Below are 17,478 nucleotides of genomic sequence, written 5' to 3' on the forward strand. Positions count from 1 at the left end.
TCTGATCTCTAACAAAATTCCTTCACAAAAATTTTATTATTTCAAAAAATATTTGTAAAGAAAAATACCCATATTTAAGAGTTTATAAGCAGAGAAAAAATGACTTTTTCCCATATTGTCTGTTTGTTTTTTTGTTTCATTTGATATATTTGTATATTTATATATTTTTAGAACAACATTTTCTTGAAGGCATTTTGTGAAACTTTGTGAAAATCACAAAAAATGGCTGATGGGGAATGAGTTAATGTATATATTAATTGTCATTATATAAATGAATAACATAAAAAATGAAATTTTCAGATTTTAGTTAATGCAAGCTAATATAACCACCAAAATATTGATATTGGCATCGGTATCGGCAGATATAAGTCTATATAATCGGCAATCTGTATTGATGGAAATTTGTTACTGTATGTCAGTGCATCTCTACTATAGACACGAAAACATTAGAAATGTATGACGTGGTATTATATATGCAAAGTCAACAATGATTACAAGTAGTGCTGCCTAATGATTAGTCACGACTTTTCGTTTGCAGAATAAAAGTTTTTGTTTACATAATTATTATACACAGTACATCAAAAAATATTATGTTAAAAAAAACCACAAACACATGTATGAATAATTTTAAGGAAAAATATATTGATATAATAAATATTTATATTTATATATGATATAAATTATATGTGAATATAATTTTTTTATACACATGCAAATATTTCTTAAATATATACATGCATGTATGTGCATTTATATATACATAATTATTATAAAACATAATTATTTTATTAAAAAAAAAAAATTTTCTCTGACATTTGAAATTTTGCCTTGTTTTAGCCTAGACTTCTGGGCTGTGTTTGAATAGCTGTTAGACGTCTTTTAAATAACATTTTTTTTGCTGGGACATTTGGATCAGCATAAGAAAGATGGCACGGCTAATATCTTGTCTTTTGGCTTAAAGAACTTCAAAACCTACCATATGCAAACTTTATATAATCATATAAATATCAAACATCATATAAAACAAACTATTTGCCATTCCATCAAAAAATCTTCGTTGTGGCCTGACAACCCTTTATCATTTAAAAGCAATCACTCCATCTGTTGATTTGTGGTTCCTTTGCTTGTCTGTCTAAGTGGTCGTGGCACTTTTGCGCTTTGAAACAGGAGAAATCAATGGCATTACACTGAGCCATTGGTCCCTCAGCTCAGCATAGGGAACGAGTTGGGGGGCTTGGTTTAAACTGCACATCAGACAGGAAGATAAGGCTGATCAATTCAAGCTAATCTTGGGAGTGAGTCCAATCTCTCTTACCAGGAACTCCAGGTTCTACCTCGCTCCTCACTTTTAGCTGAATGGCTTCCAGCCCCTTTCATCCGACTCTGCATGACCGCAGACTTGTTCAAGTTTGTATGCTTGAAATCCCTTCTTTGTATTTCCACAGCCTATATAACAACTGTCCACATGCAGGTAGAGCAGCTGGGCGGCTCACAGCTAAGCCAAGAAGGGATGGACCACTGGCAGTGGGAGGTGGGCGAGGGAGGAGGCAATCGCCTGTGGGATTTTAGGTTTCTTGCCAGTGCTGGGAAAACAAACAGGGTGGCAGCAGATGTTTGAGTAATTGCTCATTCATCATTAACCTCTCTACTGCTTGATACAGAATCCATGCCATGTGTACAGTATCTGCTGCATTTAGACTACAGCTGAACGAATTCTATAGCACTTTAGGTAGAGTCCCAGAAGTCTATAAATGGCTTTGCAATCCTTGGAAGAAATTTGCACTTCAGAGTATCCACTTTTTTCAGGATCTCATTTGTATGCCTCTAATGGCTAGAACTTTGTGATGAATGGGTAAGATCTCAGCGCAGGCTGTAATTGGCTGATTGGTGGGTTGCTATGGGGATGAAGGGGGGCATGGAGACTTTCTCTGGCACTTTGGTTGGAAACTAGTGATAGAAAACCCATGAGCTTCTCTAGAGGTCTATTTGAAAATGTAGCGTGCTGGTTTCTTCTGATTAGTAGGATAAGTTCATCTGACCACCAAACAGATTTTAAAGCATTTTAAAGCAAAAATTACAGTTTTTTACTTGCCCTCAAATTGTTCAAAACATGTATAAAATAAAAAAAGATATAGTAATCAAGTAGGAAATGGGAAACCACTGACTATGGAATTGGATTGTGCTTTAAAGGGTTTTGTTACAAACATTACTCAAAATATCTTCCTTTGTGTTCATCAGAACAAAGACATTTATAGGTTTGTAAATTTTTGGGTGAACGATCCCTTTAAAGCATGTAGATAGATAGATTTACTGTATTTGCCACCTCAATAAATAAACACGTGCAAAGTCTTTGTGAAACCTGCTTGGCGCACCTGCAAGGATCTGGTGAAGCAATATCATACTGTAATGTATTACAATTTATTGATTTGTAGTCCTTATAATAAGTTGCTGGGGCACAAAAGAAAGTCTGCTGTCCATAACATCTTAGCGGGAACAAACGTGCACATGCAGAACTGTGATCTTTTTAGGCTTGCACCTGATGGTCACATACGCTCATAATTAAAGGATTAGTCCAATTTCTTAAAAAAATCCAGATTATTTACTCACCACCATGTCATCCAAAATGTTGATGTCTTTCTTTTTCAGTGGAGAAGAAATTATGTTTTTTGAGGAAAACATTTCAGGATTTTATCATTTTAATGGACTTTAATGGACCCCAACATGTAACAGTTTTAATGCAGTTTAAAATTGCAGTTTCAAAGGACTCTAAACGATGCCAAACGATAAGGGTCTTATCTAGTGAAACGATTGTCATTTTTGGCAATTAAATATGCACTTTTAAACCACAACTTCTCGTCTTTCTCCGGTCCTGTGACGTGCCAGTGCGACCTCATGTAATACGTCAACACGTCAAGAGGTCACGGATGACGTATGCAAAACTACGCTCCAGTGTTTACAAGTGTGGAGAAAGAGGACCGTTCCGACGTTGTTGTTTGTCGAATGATACTAATTAATGTCTTTGTGTCAGTTTATTGTTTAAAATGGCGTCATTACGCGATTATGTGAGGTCGCGCTGGCTCGGCACACAGCCAGAGGAAGATGAGAAGTTGTGGTTTAAAAATGCATATTTTTTATTTTACTTGTCAAAAATGACTATCGTTTCGCTAGATAAGACCCTTATGCCTGGTTTGAGGTCATTTAGAGACCTTTTTTAGTTTTGGGGTCCATTAAAGTCCATTAAAATGAGAAAAATTCTGGAATGTTTTCCTCAAAAAGCATAATTTCTTCTTGACTGAACAAATAAAGACATCAACATTTTGGATGACATGGTGGTGAGTAAATTATCTGGATTTTTGTAAGAAAATGGACTAATCCTTTAAGTCAAAATGTCCACTGGCGAAAATGTATATAAAAAAGGTTATGTGTAAAGTACAATGTTTAAAAAAAGGGTTTTAAGACGAATGAATCCATGCATCAATATAGGCTTTTAAAGTGACAGCTGTATATGTTAAACTTAATTTGAATGTTATATTTATTTTTCCTTTTTTCATTTGTTTCTCTGTTCTTATATTATTATCACTTACTGTTTACTTGATTATTTAATTACTTGATAACTTTTAACTATTCATTTAATATTAGGCAAGCATTTATGTCATCCTTAGTGGTCACTTCTAATTGAAGCCAATCCTTTATTTCGCCAATCTAACTTTTTTGGAATAGAATAAAATTCGTGTTCCTCTGACGATTTTTTTTACAGCCAACAGCATAACATATCCCGGGCATATTGTAATCTTGTTGTGAACCTCCTGGGAGCATTTCATATTGATCTTCCTCAGGTAGTTGTGGCTGCTGTGATAGACTAAAGCAGGGCACGCAGCTGTGACCGGACACAAAAATTGTGGCGACAAAACACAGTGACGTCACGTGGTCCGGATGAATACTGCTCCAAACTGCTTACCTTTTATAGTATATTGAACCTATTAACCATAACAAAAACGCTTGGGTGCACATAAAGGTTCAGTTGACGTTAAAAGTTCCAAATAAAACCATACTGCCTGACAAAGAACAATTATTTTTAAAAGTGTAGGCTTAAAATTTAACACTGTTATTTAGAATAGGTTCGCATTTTAAAGCGTTTTGTTTCATCAATGACCCTTAAACTTCTCCTTTACCTATTTAAAATCAGCAGCTCTTACATAACGATATCTTACAAACTGCAAAGTCACCAAACTGCATTTAGATCCTGTTTTCTGACATTGAAATCGAACAGCTCGTTTAATAAAAACTTTCCACCTGCTCACAAAACCTATGGTGTGATTCTCCCAATCGTGAGTGACAGGAAATCTTCCACCTGCATTCCGATGAGTCCTGGTTTATTAAACCACACATCATTTGACTTCCCTGTCAATCTCTTGCCCTTTTCTGCTTGCACTTACCTATCACAATACTCGTGAAATTGGCTCACGATGGCTAACTTGGCTTTGCGGCCCTGCCCCTCTGACCTCCATATATACTCTTTCTAAGGAAACCATCACTAGGCGCCATAGGCGAGAGCCTGGCAGACAGAATGACCAAGGCTTTTGGGACGTGCTCTTAAACTGAGCATGTTTACTACACCAAGTTGCTTATATTGAGTGCCTGATTTTTCTTTCGCCACCATCCATCTTCTGGTGTCACTTTTGTTCTCTGGCCAAGCCCTCTGAGTGAACTTCAGAATTAATGAAGTGACACATGGAGACATATTCTGACTAGCTGTAAAAATGTAATGATGCAGAGCTTGTATATCCATGTTTTACACAGTTACTCCACATTATTGATAGGGTTTGAGTCAGTCTCCTGACACCTCCAAACACAAGTGTAGCCGCCGCAGGACCTGGAGGTAAAATATGTGATAGTGAAATGAACAAGCCCCCATTTGATGGTATACATATTTTATGTCAACAATACGGTTACTTGGGTATGAGTATGTTACATGAGTGTGTTTAATGTGTAGTTAAAGCTTGGTCGTTCAATGGTAATACATCAAGAATTATTATCAACAGCTGTGTTGCTGTGTGCATTTATAAATCAATGGTGAGGAATATAGTTGACCAGATTACATTAGTGGCTCACATATGGTCCCGCAGAAAATCTGCAACAATTTGTTCTAAACTTTTATGAATCCTAGTTTTAACCTTAACCCACCTACAGTATAGGGGTAAGTTGTAATATTTGTACCGTCATGTTTGGTGTAATTGTCCAAGAATGGTAAGTTATAGAAACAAACTTCAAATGGTCATTTGTAGCAGAGATGTGTGTGTTGCTTGTGTAAAAATATAATGAATCAAACTCAAATATTTTTTTAATGATTGAGCCAAAAATCGTAAGGTTGTACCCCGCTCTCCACTATATATATTTAGGGCAAGACATACAGTAAGGCCCAAGTGTCTGAGATGATGGCTGGTATTTAGATCTATTTAAAACCCACACTGTAAATGGGTGATTCTCACAAAAACTTGGTTTTAAAAATGTCAAGCATGAAAATGTAAAAATTGCTTAAATTTACTTTTTTCCCACCAGACATTGAAAAACAAAGTCTGGAGTAAATGGGAACATTAATTTAAACACTTTTACTTATCATTTAACACTTTTGTAACATAATTTAAAAAAAATTAGTCCTAAAAAATCTCATTACCGCAACAGTCAGAAAACATCAACACTGACATATTTTCAAAATGACATGACAAACCTGAAAGAACATAATTTGGAGATTCTGCACTTGCATTTAAAATCAAAGTATTATGCTTCTATTAATTAAATTAATATTAAATAAGCATCTGTTGCGGTAATGATAATCAAAATGTTGTGTAAGCATTCTGACAAGACAATATTTCAAATTAACTGTAAAAAAATGATCTTACCTGGTAGCCATCTTGAAGTAACTGGTCCATGTGCTTGGTCACTCAAAATCAAACTTTATTAAAATTCTGTATGTGTGCTTAAACTGTTCTCAAAAAGTGTTGCGGAGGATGAGAACATCAGGCATGGACACATCATTTTCCTATTTTTTCTTCATTATTATTATACATGAATATTCAGTAAATATTTTTTCTGTCATCTAAAGTAGTCTAGCAAAACATCCATTTATTTTTTTTCAAATTTTTTTTGTGTTAATTTGATTAAATTACAACATAACGCATGTTGAAACACAGCCGGACACATTGCGGTAATGAGAATTTCAGCAGAAAATGAGATAAAATTGACAAATTATTAATTCTTATGTTGAAATCACACATTGTGCAAGGTAGAACACAGTATTGTGTTAATTCTGATGCTTTTTAATATTACTATATTACACATTTTATAGCTAAAATCATTAGTGCCGTGGTGTTTCAATGGTTTCGTGAGAATCACCCAAATAATCTTTGCTATAGTTGAAATATGTTTACATTTATAAGTTGTAGCAATTGGAGATTACACAGAATTCGGCACAGAAATACTCTGTAACACGTCCAACTGTGTTTTTGACACTATTTTTTTCCTATTTTTAGCATGAGGAAACCAAACTCTGTTAATAAGTCAAAATGCATAAAATATTTTTCATAAAATCCAAGAAATTGATGTCACTGGCCATATTATCTTACATAGTCGCGATTCAATTAATTTCAAGCATCCATGCTAGCTTGAGTGCATGTAAAATACTGTATACAAAATGCAAAAATAAATTTGTGACAATTTTCAGCTCAGCTTTTTACTCATTTTTATGCTAATAATATCAGTCGCCCTGGGAAAAAGTATAATAAATTAGAAAAATGCAAAATAGCCTTGTGGTCTTTCACTTTGGACAATACTGTAAATTTGCATCTGCATGCAGGTGTGGATTAGATGTTCAAATACACTAAGAAACAAACTGTATACATTTCATTAATGCTGAATAAATTAAATGGAATCGATAGCGAAACACTTCCAGCAAATAATCCATAAATGGCATCGACTTGCTAAGGGGAAGATGTAACCAAATACAACAAAGATAATACAGGCTAATTTTTGTGGAAAAAGGCCTCATTCTGTTGTTTCCAATAACAGAAGCCGCCACTTATTCCCATTCCGCAGAACTCTTGTCATGTGATGTAATTAGCATTCCCATTTACGACGGCTGTGTCTCGATACCACCATTCCTAAGACAATACCCAACCTGTGCTTGGAGACTGCAGGTGTAATCTCCATTTGGCACTGAAACCAATTACTTACCCTGTATAGTAAATCAAGAACAATGAGCCTACTTTTGCATGAAGCAGCACAGACATCCTTTACTCAAGGTGTAATAGCTGAACACAAAAAAAAAGGAAATAATTGAGTGGATTTTCACTGCCTCTGTCAGCTACCTTCTGCTTTAAATTATTACTGAATGAATGTTGCAACAATAAAAAGGTTTATTCGGAAGCCGCACTGTATGGAGTATTGTTTGGAGGCGACTTTCCTAGGCAGAGGGGAGGATTGGATTTTGGAGAGGACACACTGTCAGAAAAAATAGTTCGAAAATTGTCCCAGCTGTCACTGGGGTGATACCCTTTCAAAATGTATAACTTTACACCTAAACAGTGCATATTAGTACCTCAGAGGTACATATTAGGACTTTTGAGATGGTATTGCCCCACTGACAGCTCAGGATGTTTTGATAATTTTTTTCTGACAGTGCAGATACATTCATAAAGTGGTATATGTCTTTTTTAAGCAGATTCGATGAAGAGACATAAGAAATTAAACTTAAAAAAAGCTAAAATAAGAGTTTTGTCAGAAATAATGATATAAAAGGTGTAAGTGGAATGTTTTTTTTACTGGGTATTAATAATACTTTATAGGTAAGGTTACAATACCTAATAATACCATTAATGGTGGTCACTTGGTTAGCTTTTCCATCAAGTTTATTAAATCTTCGGAGTGGGAGGGATTATAGGCTTGTCGTTATATTTGCGCTGCTTACTGCTGTGACATCATACAAGTGAGGGCGTCGTTGTACAGGTACATTCCTAAACATTCATTTTTCACCACAAATAGATATTTGCACATCGAGTTTATCACTACCTCTGTCTCACATAACGTCACACACGTGTCATCAGTCAGCGCGGTCCGCTGAGCCTCATTTAAGTTGCATTTAAGCATATATGCGGATGTGCGTGTCGCGAATTTGCCATCACAAAGTGCAAGTCTGGAAAAAAACTGTTATTGTGTTCCTGATTCGCAACCTGTGGATGTTTTTCATTGTTAAAAGTGAGTTTGGGAACTTATAGCAGAGCACAGATGACAACAGGTTTACTCGAGGCAGTGCAAGCTAGCACTAAGGTAATCTTTTACATTATAGCAATGACGCTGGAATTGATGATTCTCTCAGACCAATCAGTGATCTACAGTGTTTTCACGTCACCTTTTGGTATCAGCTCGGGTCGCTTGGAACCCCGACCGAGGTGGTACTAAAACGTACTGCACCCAGTGGAAAAGCCCCTAAAAGTTAGCTGACCCAACCCAATTGTGGGGTACTATGCAATGGAAAAGCACCATAAGTGAGATAAAGAGCACTGTAATAAAGAAAACATACTGGAAAGATACAAAGCAAATACAGTACAGTACCATTTTGGAATGTAAAAATATAAGAAATATAACTCATAAATAAAAATGCCTAATAAATAAAATTAATTTTTTTTGTCTTTTTTTCTGTCACTTTTTGGGGACCCATAGAACCACCTGGAGGCCCCCTGGGGGTCTCTGGTCCCAGTTTGAAAACCCCTGCTATAAATTATGGTATTCAGATTTTGCTTGATTATTGTTTATGCAAGACATATTATATACTCATTCCTAATTATAAAATAACTATAAAAAGTTTATATGCTGGATATTATACTATTTCTAGATTTCTATTTCAGATTTGAGATAGAGTCAGCTTGGTCCAATAAAAATGCAAGCAACAAAACAAAAAATTGTAAAACATTTTATAAAAATCAAAACAAAAACTGCCATAGATAGTGCTTGTATAAATGCTATAATGTCTATAAAACATTTCTCAAGAGATTTTACATAGATTATTAGTCATTCAACTTTCAGGCCCATTTCTTAATGCTATACTTTATGATAATAGTCGAGCAATTGGCCTATAATTGTTGAGAACTGAGCCAATTGAATTATTCTGTTTTAAGAATATGTCACGCTATAAGCACTTCCCCTAACCTTTGCGCAATCGCTTTTAGATTCAGTCATGATTGCCGCCCATTGAGACCTTTTATGACCAAAGTTTTGTGCTGTTGCAGGCTGTAATAGGTCCCTCTTTGTGTCAAATGATATCACGTTCCCTTTTGTCTGAAGGACCGTAAGAGTCATGGCCACAGAGGGACGCTTGTTAGAGATCAGACTACATGCTAATGGATTTCCTCTTTAACGTTCATTTAAGAGCAAATAAAAAGGCTTATCTAAGTTTGTGCCGATGTTTCAGTCACTGGACCTTTAACATGCTTCACTTCTCAAAGCTGTCAATCTCCGAGTCGTATGTAAAAGTGTATGTGTGGTTAAGGGGAACACAGCCTGGCAAGTGATTAGGAGCCCATTATTGCAGATAGGGAGGACCTAGATTGGTGCTATTTATAGCCCCCTCTGTAGAGACACATTGGGAACATGATGGATGCTGTCAGGATTCTTCAATTAAGGGAAGGAGTTTCAGTGGCACACCTGGGTATACCGGTGCGTGTGTGAGAGAGAGTGACAGATGAGAGAGGAAAAGTTCAGAGCTACACATGTAACTATTTGTACCATCTATGTTGTAAGTTTAGCAGCCCAGTCTCACGAAATTTCATTATATAGTCACGTATTTTTTTTATTCTTTTTTCGTGCTATTATCACGAAATTTCGTGTTTTTTCGTGATCGTATAACGAATTCCTGTTTTCGTGTGATTATCACGTATTGGTTACTCAACTGTTTTGTCCTATTTTCTTACCATTGTCGCTTCGGTTTAGGGTTAGATTTACATAAAATGACATCCCTAACCAAACCCAACTCTAACCCCAACGCCAGGCGACATATAAAAAAATAAATCAGAAAAAATAGTATAAACCAATATATAAAGTGACTTTCTAATGCAAGCACCAAATCTAACCCTAAACCGAAGCGACAATGGTTTAAAAATAGGAAAAAGCAGTTGAGTAACCAATACGTGATAATCACACGAAAACAGGAATTCGTTATACGATCACGAAAAAACACGAAATTTCGTGATAATAGCACGAAAAAAGAATCAAAAAAAATACGTGACTATATCACGAAACTTTGTGAGACTGGGTAGCAAGTATAGTGGATTTTTTATTAAACAACATCCTTCATTTTACTCTCTTAAATTCGGTTCTTTTTCTTGAATTTGTTTGAATTAGAGCTGTTTAAGATACCAAAGTTGCAGTAATTGATACAAAATTCAATTCAATTTCAATAAACATTTACTTATTAGCATATTTTTTATTTTCAAGGTTAAATACTGATATAATTATTGACTACAAACAATGTCTTATAACCTTTATGCATTTCTTCACTGGGTAAATGTAAGTTTTCCATGTTTATATATTTTTATATAATAAATTAATACCCAAATAATTCACATATAGTTAAAACTGCATGTAGAGGTTTTTTTTATCCAAGTTTTGGTAGCACTTTATTTTACAGTACGTGTACTGTACTTACCTTGTACATACACTCTAAAAACAAACGGTGCTATATAGCACCAAAAGTGGTTCTTTGCTCGTAATCGTAGAAGAACCATTTTTTTGTGCCATATAGCACCGGTGAAGCACCTGTGTAGAACCATATAGTGCTTTGTAGAACCATATGTGGTGCTATAGGGGTGCTATATGGCCCCTATATGGTTCTACACAGGTGCTACACAGGTGCTTCACCGGTGCTATACAGTATGGCACTAAAAATGGTTCTTCTATGGTTACAATCCAAAGCAACAGTTTTGGTGCTATATAGCACCGTTTGTTTTTTTAGAGTGTATATGGTAAATATGTTGTACTTACATACAAATGTGTGGTACTTACTTTTGCTCATCTACATGGTAATTAAAGGGTATCATAACTGTACTTAACAGTGGTACATACTTGGTAGTTATTATGTAACTGTAGGTACAGTAAGTACTAGGTAATACCAGATGCATACTTATAGTGTATGTATATTGTAACTAACAAAAACACTACTGTACTTACAAACGAATGTACAATATAAGTATTTAGTACTTACAGCAAGTGTGGATTAATGACAGGAACTTATAGTGTACCTATATGATAACTTATAACAAACACCACTGTACTTACAAATTGTAAGTACATGGTAGGTGTATAGTATATACTGGCCAGTGTACATGTACGTGTAGCTAAATGTTTGGCACATAGACTGTTATGTTACATAGACCGTGATACATTATTTGTATCATCTAATTAATATTCATGAGTATGTGCACCCCCAGCACACTCTTTAAAACAAAGTGATGCCTGTGCAACTTTTCACATTCTGAATTTTTTTTTCACTCCAAATCCTCCATCTGTTGGTGTGAGTGTACTTACATTTCTGTGCTTACACAGATGAGAGAGGCAGCATGTGTGTGTGTGACCATGGGCAATCATGGCCTATTGTACAAACAAACCCAGAGCTTGGATTACATTGACGTTCTCAGTACCATGCCAAACCACTCTGGCCTTCACAATCCACCATGTGCCCTCTAACACTGGCGTGTTAGATAATGATGGCTGTCCAATGACAAACCATCTGGTGTGTCTCTATTGAAGAGTACAGAATGATGGGTATGTTGGCATTTATAATGAGGTCTGAAATATCAGCCGTGATCAGACAAAGACGCTGACCTTAATTTCCTCTGAGGACTTATCCTTGTGCGACTTTGAGAAAGTTGTGCTTTCAAAGGTATTAAAGTAACAGTTCACCCGAAGATGAATTTACTGGCGTACAGTAGTTTGGCTTTATGTTGTTTAAACCTTAAAGGAAAAACCTTAAGTCCATTATCTTTTGAGGAAAACATTCCAGGATTAGGCCTTAACAGTTTTAATGCAGTTTAAAATTGCAGTTTCAAACGATCCCTAACGAGGCACACGGGTCTTATCTAGCGAAACAATTGTCATTTTTGGCAAGAAAAATAAAAAATATGCACTTTTAAACCACAACTTCTCGTCTTCCTCTGGTCGTGTGACGCACCAGCGCGACCTCATGTAATATGTCAAGAGGTCACAGATGAGGTATGTGAAACTACGCCCCAGTGTTTACAAGTGTGGAGAAAGAGGACCGTTCCGACTTTGTTGTATGTCGAATGATACGAATTAATGTCTTTGTGTCAGTTTTTTTTTAAAATGGTCCGAAAATTGTGCGTTTCATATATGTAACACGTGACCTTTCGTCATTGCGCAATTACGTGAGGTCGCGCTGGCTTGTCACACAGCCAGAGGAAGACGAGAAGTTGTAGTTTAAAAGTGCATATTTTTTATTTTTCTCTCCAAAAATGACAATCGTTTCGGTAGATAAGACCCTTATGCCTCGTTTGGGATCCTTTAGAGTACTTTAAAACTTCAATTTTAAACTGCATTAAAACTGTTAAGTGTTGGGGTCCATTAAAATCCATTAAATTGAAAAAAATCCTGGAAAGTTTTCCTCAAAAAACATAATTTCTTCTCGACTGAACAAAGAAAGACATCAAAAAAATTTTTTTTTAAATGGACTAATCCTTTAAAACTTCCTTTCATTCACTGAATACATCTGCCTTATTTTATTTAAGCTTTTGTAGTTTCAGTATTCACTCAAATATGAAAACTCTCATAATTTACTCATTCGTATGCCAGATGATTATAACTTTATACAACCTACATGTTGTGTACATCAGTAGCTGCTGAAACCAGTACATGCTCGAGTTAGTGACAGATTGTCTGATAGTCATGCCCTTAACTCATGCCATACTGTATGTGTTGCAATGTCACACTGTTTACAGCCACAGTATTTACACCGTTAGGGTGTTCCTGTAGCTCAGTTTGTAAAGCATTACACATCAGCTTTAACAAAAATTTAGCTGCACTTGAAACTGATTTTCACATTTTACGCCCTTGATCCTTAGTTTCGGTGCACATTGATTTGTCCACTTCAGTAGGCATGAATCAAACACCTGGCTGCTTCACATCACTCGCATTGTGCATTAACCACCTGACCTGGCCTCAAACCAGAGGTGCGCACATCTGCTTCAATGTATGTCACATCATCGCTGAATAGATATTGCACACCAAGGATTTTTGTATTTAGCCTCTTCACCTGCCTTCTGAACACCTGGTTTGCACACTTGTTGTCTTTGCCATTGACTAATATAATACTCCTTAAATTTCACACCTTTCAATAATCTAATTTTAGAACAGAAGTGTTAGAAGAGAATCAAGTTGCAGGTTTTTTTTGCAAAGCATGGTCATATTGTGCAATGTTAATAGCATGTCTGCAACATGTTATCCAAACGCATCCCTTGTCATCCCAAGCTATTATTACTAATGTTTACTATATTTAATATATAATAACTTTTACTCTTTTAAATGTACATAAATTCTGCCATCTCTCTTTCGCTCTGCTTTCTGCTGCTCTGTGCACTTGTTGATCTCTCTATGCCCCTAAATGTTTCACATTTACCAATGCACTCAGTCAGTATCCAATGGGGCGCTGAAGGTATGTCCTTGACCTAAATGGATATCCAGGGCTTTCATCTTCACAAGTATGCCGTCCTTTCAATCCATCACTTTATTCATCGGTAAATATCTTTCTGCTAGACCCTCTATTCAGGCAATAGATTCTTTGATGAACTATCAGCGACGTAAACAGAAGGGAAATTATTCAAATTGCATGTGGGTATTGGCATTCATTTTAATGGAGGATGAGAATTTGTCATCTTCTTAGCTCAGCAGATAGTGAGGTAAAGTAGAATTTATTTGTAATTTTAAGGTGGAGTGTTATTTTATGCATCCGTGTTGCTATTACTGTAAATGGAATTGTAGAAGCCATACAGTTTTCCAAATCCTTCCACTGGTACAACATACTGTAGTGCTTGCAACAGTCATAGATTTGATTTACAGGGAACACACACACTGATAAAATGTATACCTTGCATGCACTGCACTGTGGGTACGGGGCCTCCATGTTTCACGGGGGGGGGGGGCATACCTCGTTCACCTTATTATTTTATTATTAGTAGTAGTAGTATTTTATCATTATTATTGCACAGCATTCTAAAATGTTTGGTTCTAATTTGCCAGTCGCAACAATGTATTTTATTTAGATATAACAACCGCCTGAAACACAGCCTCACCCGGGTACTATGAGCGAGTCATCTTAACGTTCACAGTGTAATGCGGCTTTTACATAGGACGTGGTGTGAGCTGCGCTCGCCACTGGGTTTAGCGCAGCCATTCGATTTTTGCTCTGGTAGCCAGACCAAAGTGGTCGGGGTTTTCAATAAATTAAAACAGTGTTTATATTTGCTTTAAATAGTCGATGAGGAATACAGAGACTGATGTTGCCCGTCTCCATTTCACGTAACTTTAAGCTGCCTACCTACAACAAGCTACCTGACTTAAAACACACCTGACATGCCAACTTGAATTGCTACTTGTTTCCATGACACGGCTTTCCTTCCGATGTCTCTGTAGGATCATAAACTTATTATAAAGTTCCGGGAATTCCAAAACACACAGTATAAGCTTTTCGTCCATTTTGATTTGCTTGTTTGAATGCCCCGTTTCTATTGGCTGCGCGGGTAATCGCCACAGAGTGCAGCGCAAAAGTGAAACTATTTTGAACTTTGACTGCGGCGTGACCGGAAGCACGACTCAACAACAAGCCGCCCTCACGAGGCGCAAGCCATTGAAATGAATGGGTTTCATAGTGCAGCGCACACTGCGTCCTATGTGAAAGCCGCATAATACCTACGAATGAATACAGTATAAATATGTATAATAACATATGACATTTTATTTCCAAGGATTAAACCAAATGTTCGTCTTTTGAATTTGAACTTGTTTTAACACGTCTTGGCTTACACCCATTAGGAAACGAGTTTCCCTCACAAAAGGTTTGTATTTCTTAAAAATAAGCTAATAAAAAATATTGAATCAAAATGTTATGTCTTTTTATTTACTCATATAGCAACTCATTAGTTAAACTATAGCAAAACCATAACTTATCATGACGCTGTAATGAATGACTCATGCACAGATTTGAAAAGCTATGTCTCCCTGATTGGCCAGCTAATCTGTACATTGTGATTGGCCTGAAAACCTCTGACGTCAGCAGGAAATCTGACACTCCTTACCATGTTTGAAAGATTCGGTTGCTAACAGGAGTTAACTTACAGGCTGTGAGTCTCAAATGCAAGATACACAACTGAGACTTACAAGTGTGGCTCATGGCTCATCTGTGGTACGTCAACACATTTAGACAGAGAATGAGGTCTCACGCAAGGCAATGGAGGCCCTGAACGTGACATTAAGGTGCGTGCACACCAAAGGTTTTACGCCTGCGGCCGGCGAATGTTTTCAATTGTTTCCAATAGAATCTCTGCATTTTTCAAAAAAGCCAGCAGCTAGCGCTCAATGGTTTTTCCGCATTAGCGCTGAGCGCAGAGAGTTGAAAAATATTCAACTTCGGGTGAAAAGCTACGCTTGTCAATGTCAGTTCTCACACGGTTGTCCAATCACAGTGGAGGAGGGGCGGGAGATTACTACAGCAACCAACCGGCTCACAGCGGAAGTATCACAGCTACCAAAGCGCTCAGCTGAAAAAACAACTGGCATTCGTCGTTCTCCAGGCGATTTTCAACCGTGTTTAAAAATTTTGATGTGCACAACCCCTAAGTTACAGACTAAATATTGGGATTAGCTTCAAGAACTTTGTGTTGTTTAATTGTAGTGGTTAGGCTATGTTAGTATTGCATTGTATTTTTTTATTAATTATACTATTAATTCTAACCAGTATTCATTGTATAACCAAATTAATTTGCAACATACTTTTTTAAAATGATCAAGTATCCTTGATCCTTGGATGAGATGCAGCAACTAAACTATGGATCAGATGGGACTGATGCATAAGACAAGCGTCCGGTTGTAATTACAATGGTTATACCACTATCCAGATGGACATCTTTATAAGCGAGTGCATAAAAGAGCATCAGATGTCTCTAAGAGTCACAGCTTTGAGGAAACCAGCTTATGCTAAATGGTGGAAAACACGTACCATTGGCCTATTGCATGCATGTCCATCCTTAAACTTTGTCGTTAATGCCTTGGTAATGGTTTTGTAATACTGTTCTCCTGACGTTTAAAGATCCACACTTTTTGATGACATGGGTAAATTGTCAGCCATGCTCTGCACCGTGGCATCAGAACACCCACTGTTTCGATTCGACACCCAAACCCACCAACAAATGTGCCGCAGAGGGGGGATAATGGGAAACTGCCCAATGCTGTCGTTTGATAGATGTTGAGGAATGAACTTGCAGTGGGACAAGAATATTTGTATTCCGGTCTTTCCTCATGAAGAATGCAAACATCAATGCCACACCACATCGTGATCTTTCTCTCATCCCAAAAGCAACATATTGAATTTTTCCATGTACAAGAGTGAAATGCAGTCTGTGGCTTGGTGCATGTGGGGTAATGAAACCTTGCTGTGTTCTATTTCACAGGTTGGGCTTTCCCATGATGCTAATGACCTGCACAGTAGGCATGTGCTACCTGCTCGCAACTCATATTGGACTTGGCTGGAACACCTAAAAAATTTCCTCTACGCACCAGTGCCAGAAGAGACCATGTGTCTGTCTGTGAGTTTGTTTGTGTGCGAGTATGGATGTCTTTATGTGTTTGAATGATGCATCGGATCTTCCTGAGAAGATTTGACAAATTCATCCGGAGAGACTACGGTTAACATGCAGAGGTACGAAGATGACAGGCCATGAGAAGATCTAATCTTGTTGTTTTCTCACAGGCTGTCATCTGTGTACCACACTGCTCTGTGGTGCTACTGATACTTTTGCTACAAATGTGCTGAATGATGTGATTGTTTGTATTGGCCAATAAGAGAAAGTAAACAACGTAATTCATTGTATTAGTGTGGAGCTCATATTATTATCTGGGTGGTAAATGTGTATTTATTGATGCATATTCACAGTGTATTTATTTTTAGGTACTTCTGAAAGGCCCTCAATAAATGTTGAAATCTATAAAAGAATGTATGTCATTTATATCATATACATACTTTATGGGTTAACATTACATTAAACTGTCAATTAAATGTCTTGGTGTTAATACTGTCAAATAGTTTTATAACAGCATCAAAAATTACAACTAACTTAACCCATTATTGTACATTATTGTATTATTGTTTTCATTTAATTTTAGGTGAATCGTTCACCAAATGCAATAAAATAAAATTTTATCAAT

At 36.6% G+C, this 17,478-nt stretch overlaps 1 protein-coding gene across 1 annotated transcript in view; it reads left to right on the forward strand.

Moving 5' to 3' along the window:
- oca2 (oculocutaneous albinism II) overlaps positions 1 to 17,143 on the forward strand; it is a 107,724-nt gene extending 90,581 nt beyond the window's left edge. Inside the window, exon 24 of the mRNA XM_065272643.2 lies at positions 16,725 to 17,143. Within this exon, the coding sequence (XP_065128715.1) occupies positions 16,725 to 16,812 (88 nt within the window). The 3' untranslated portion in view covers positions 16,813 to 17,143. The remainder of the gene's footprint in view (positions 1 to 16,724) is intronic.
- Positions 17,144 to 17,478: the final 335 nt, after the last annotated feature.

This window comes from Paramisgurnus dabryanus, chromosome 7 (assembly GCF_030506205.2).
Source record: "Paramisgurnus dabryanus chromosome 7, PD_genome_1.1, whole genome shotgun sequence".
NCBI lineage: Eukaryota > Metazoa > Chordata > Actinopteri > Cypriniformes > Cobitidae > Paramisgurnus > Paramisgurnus dabryanus.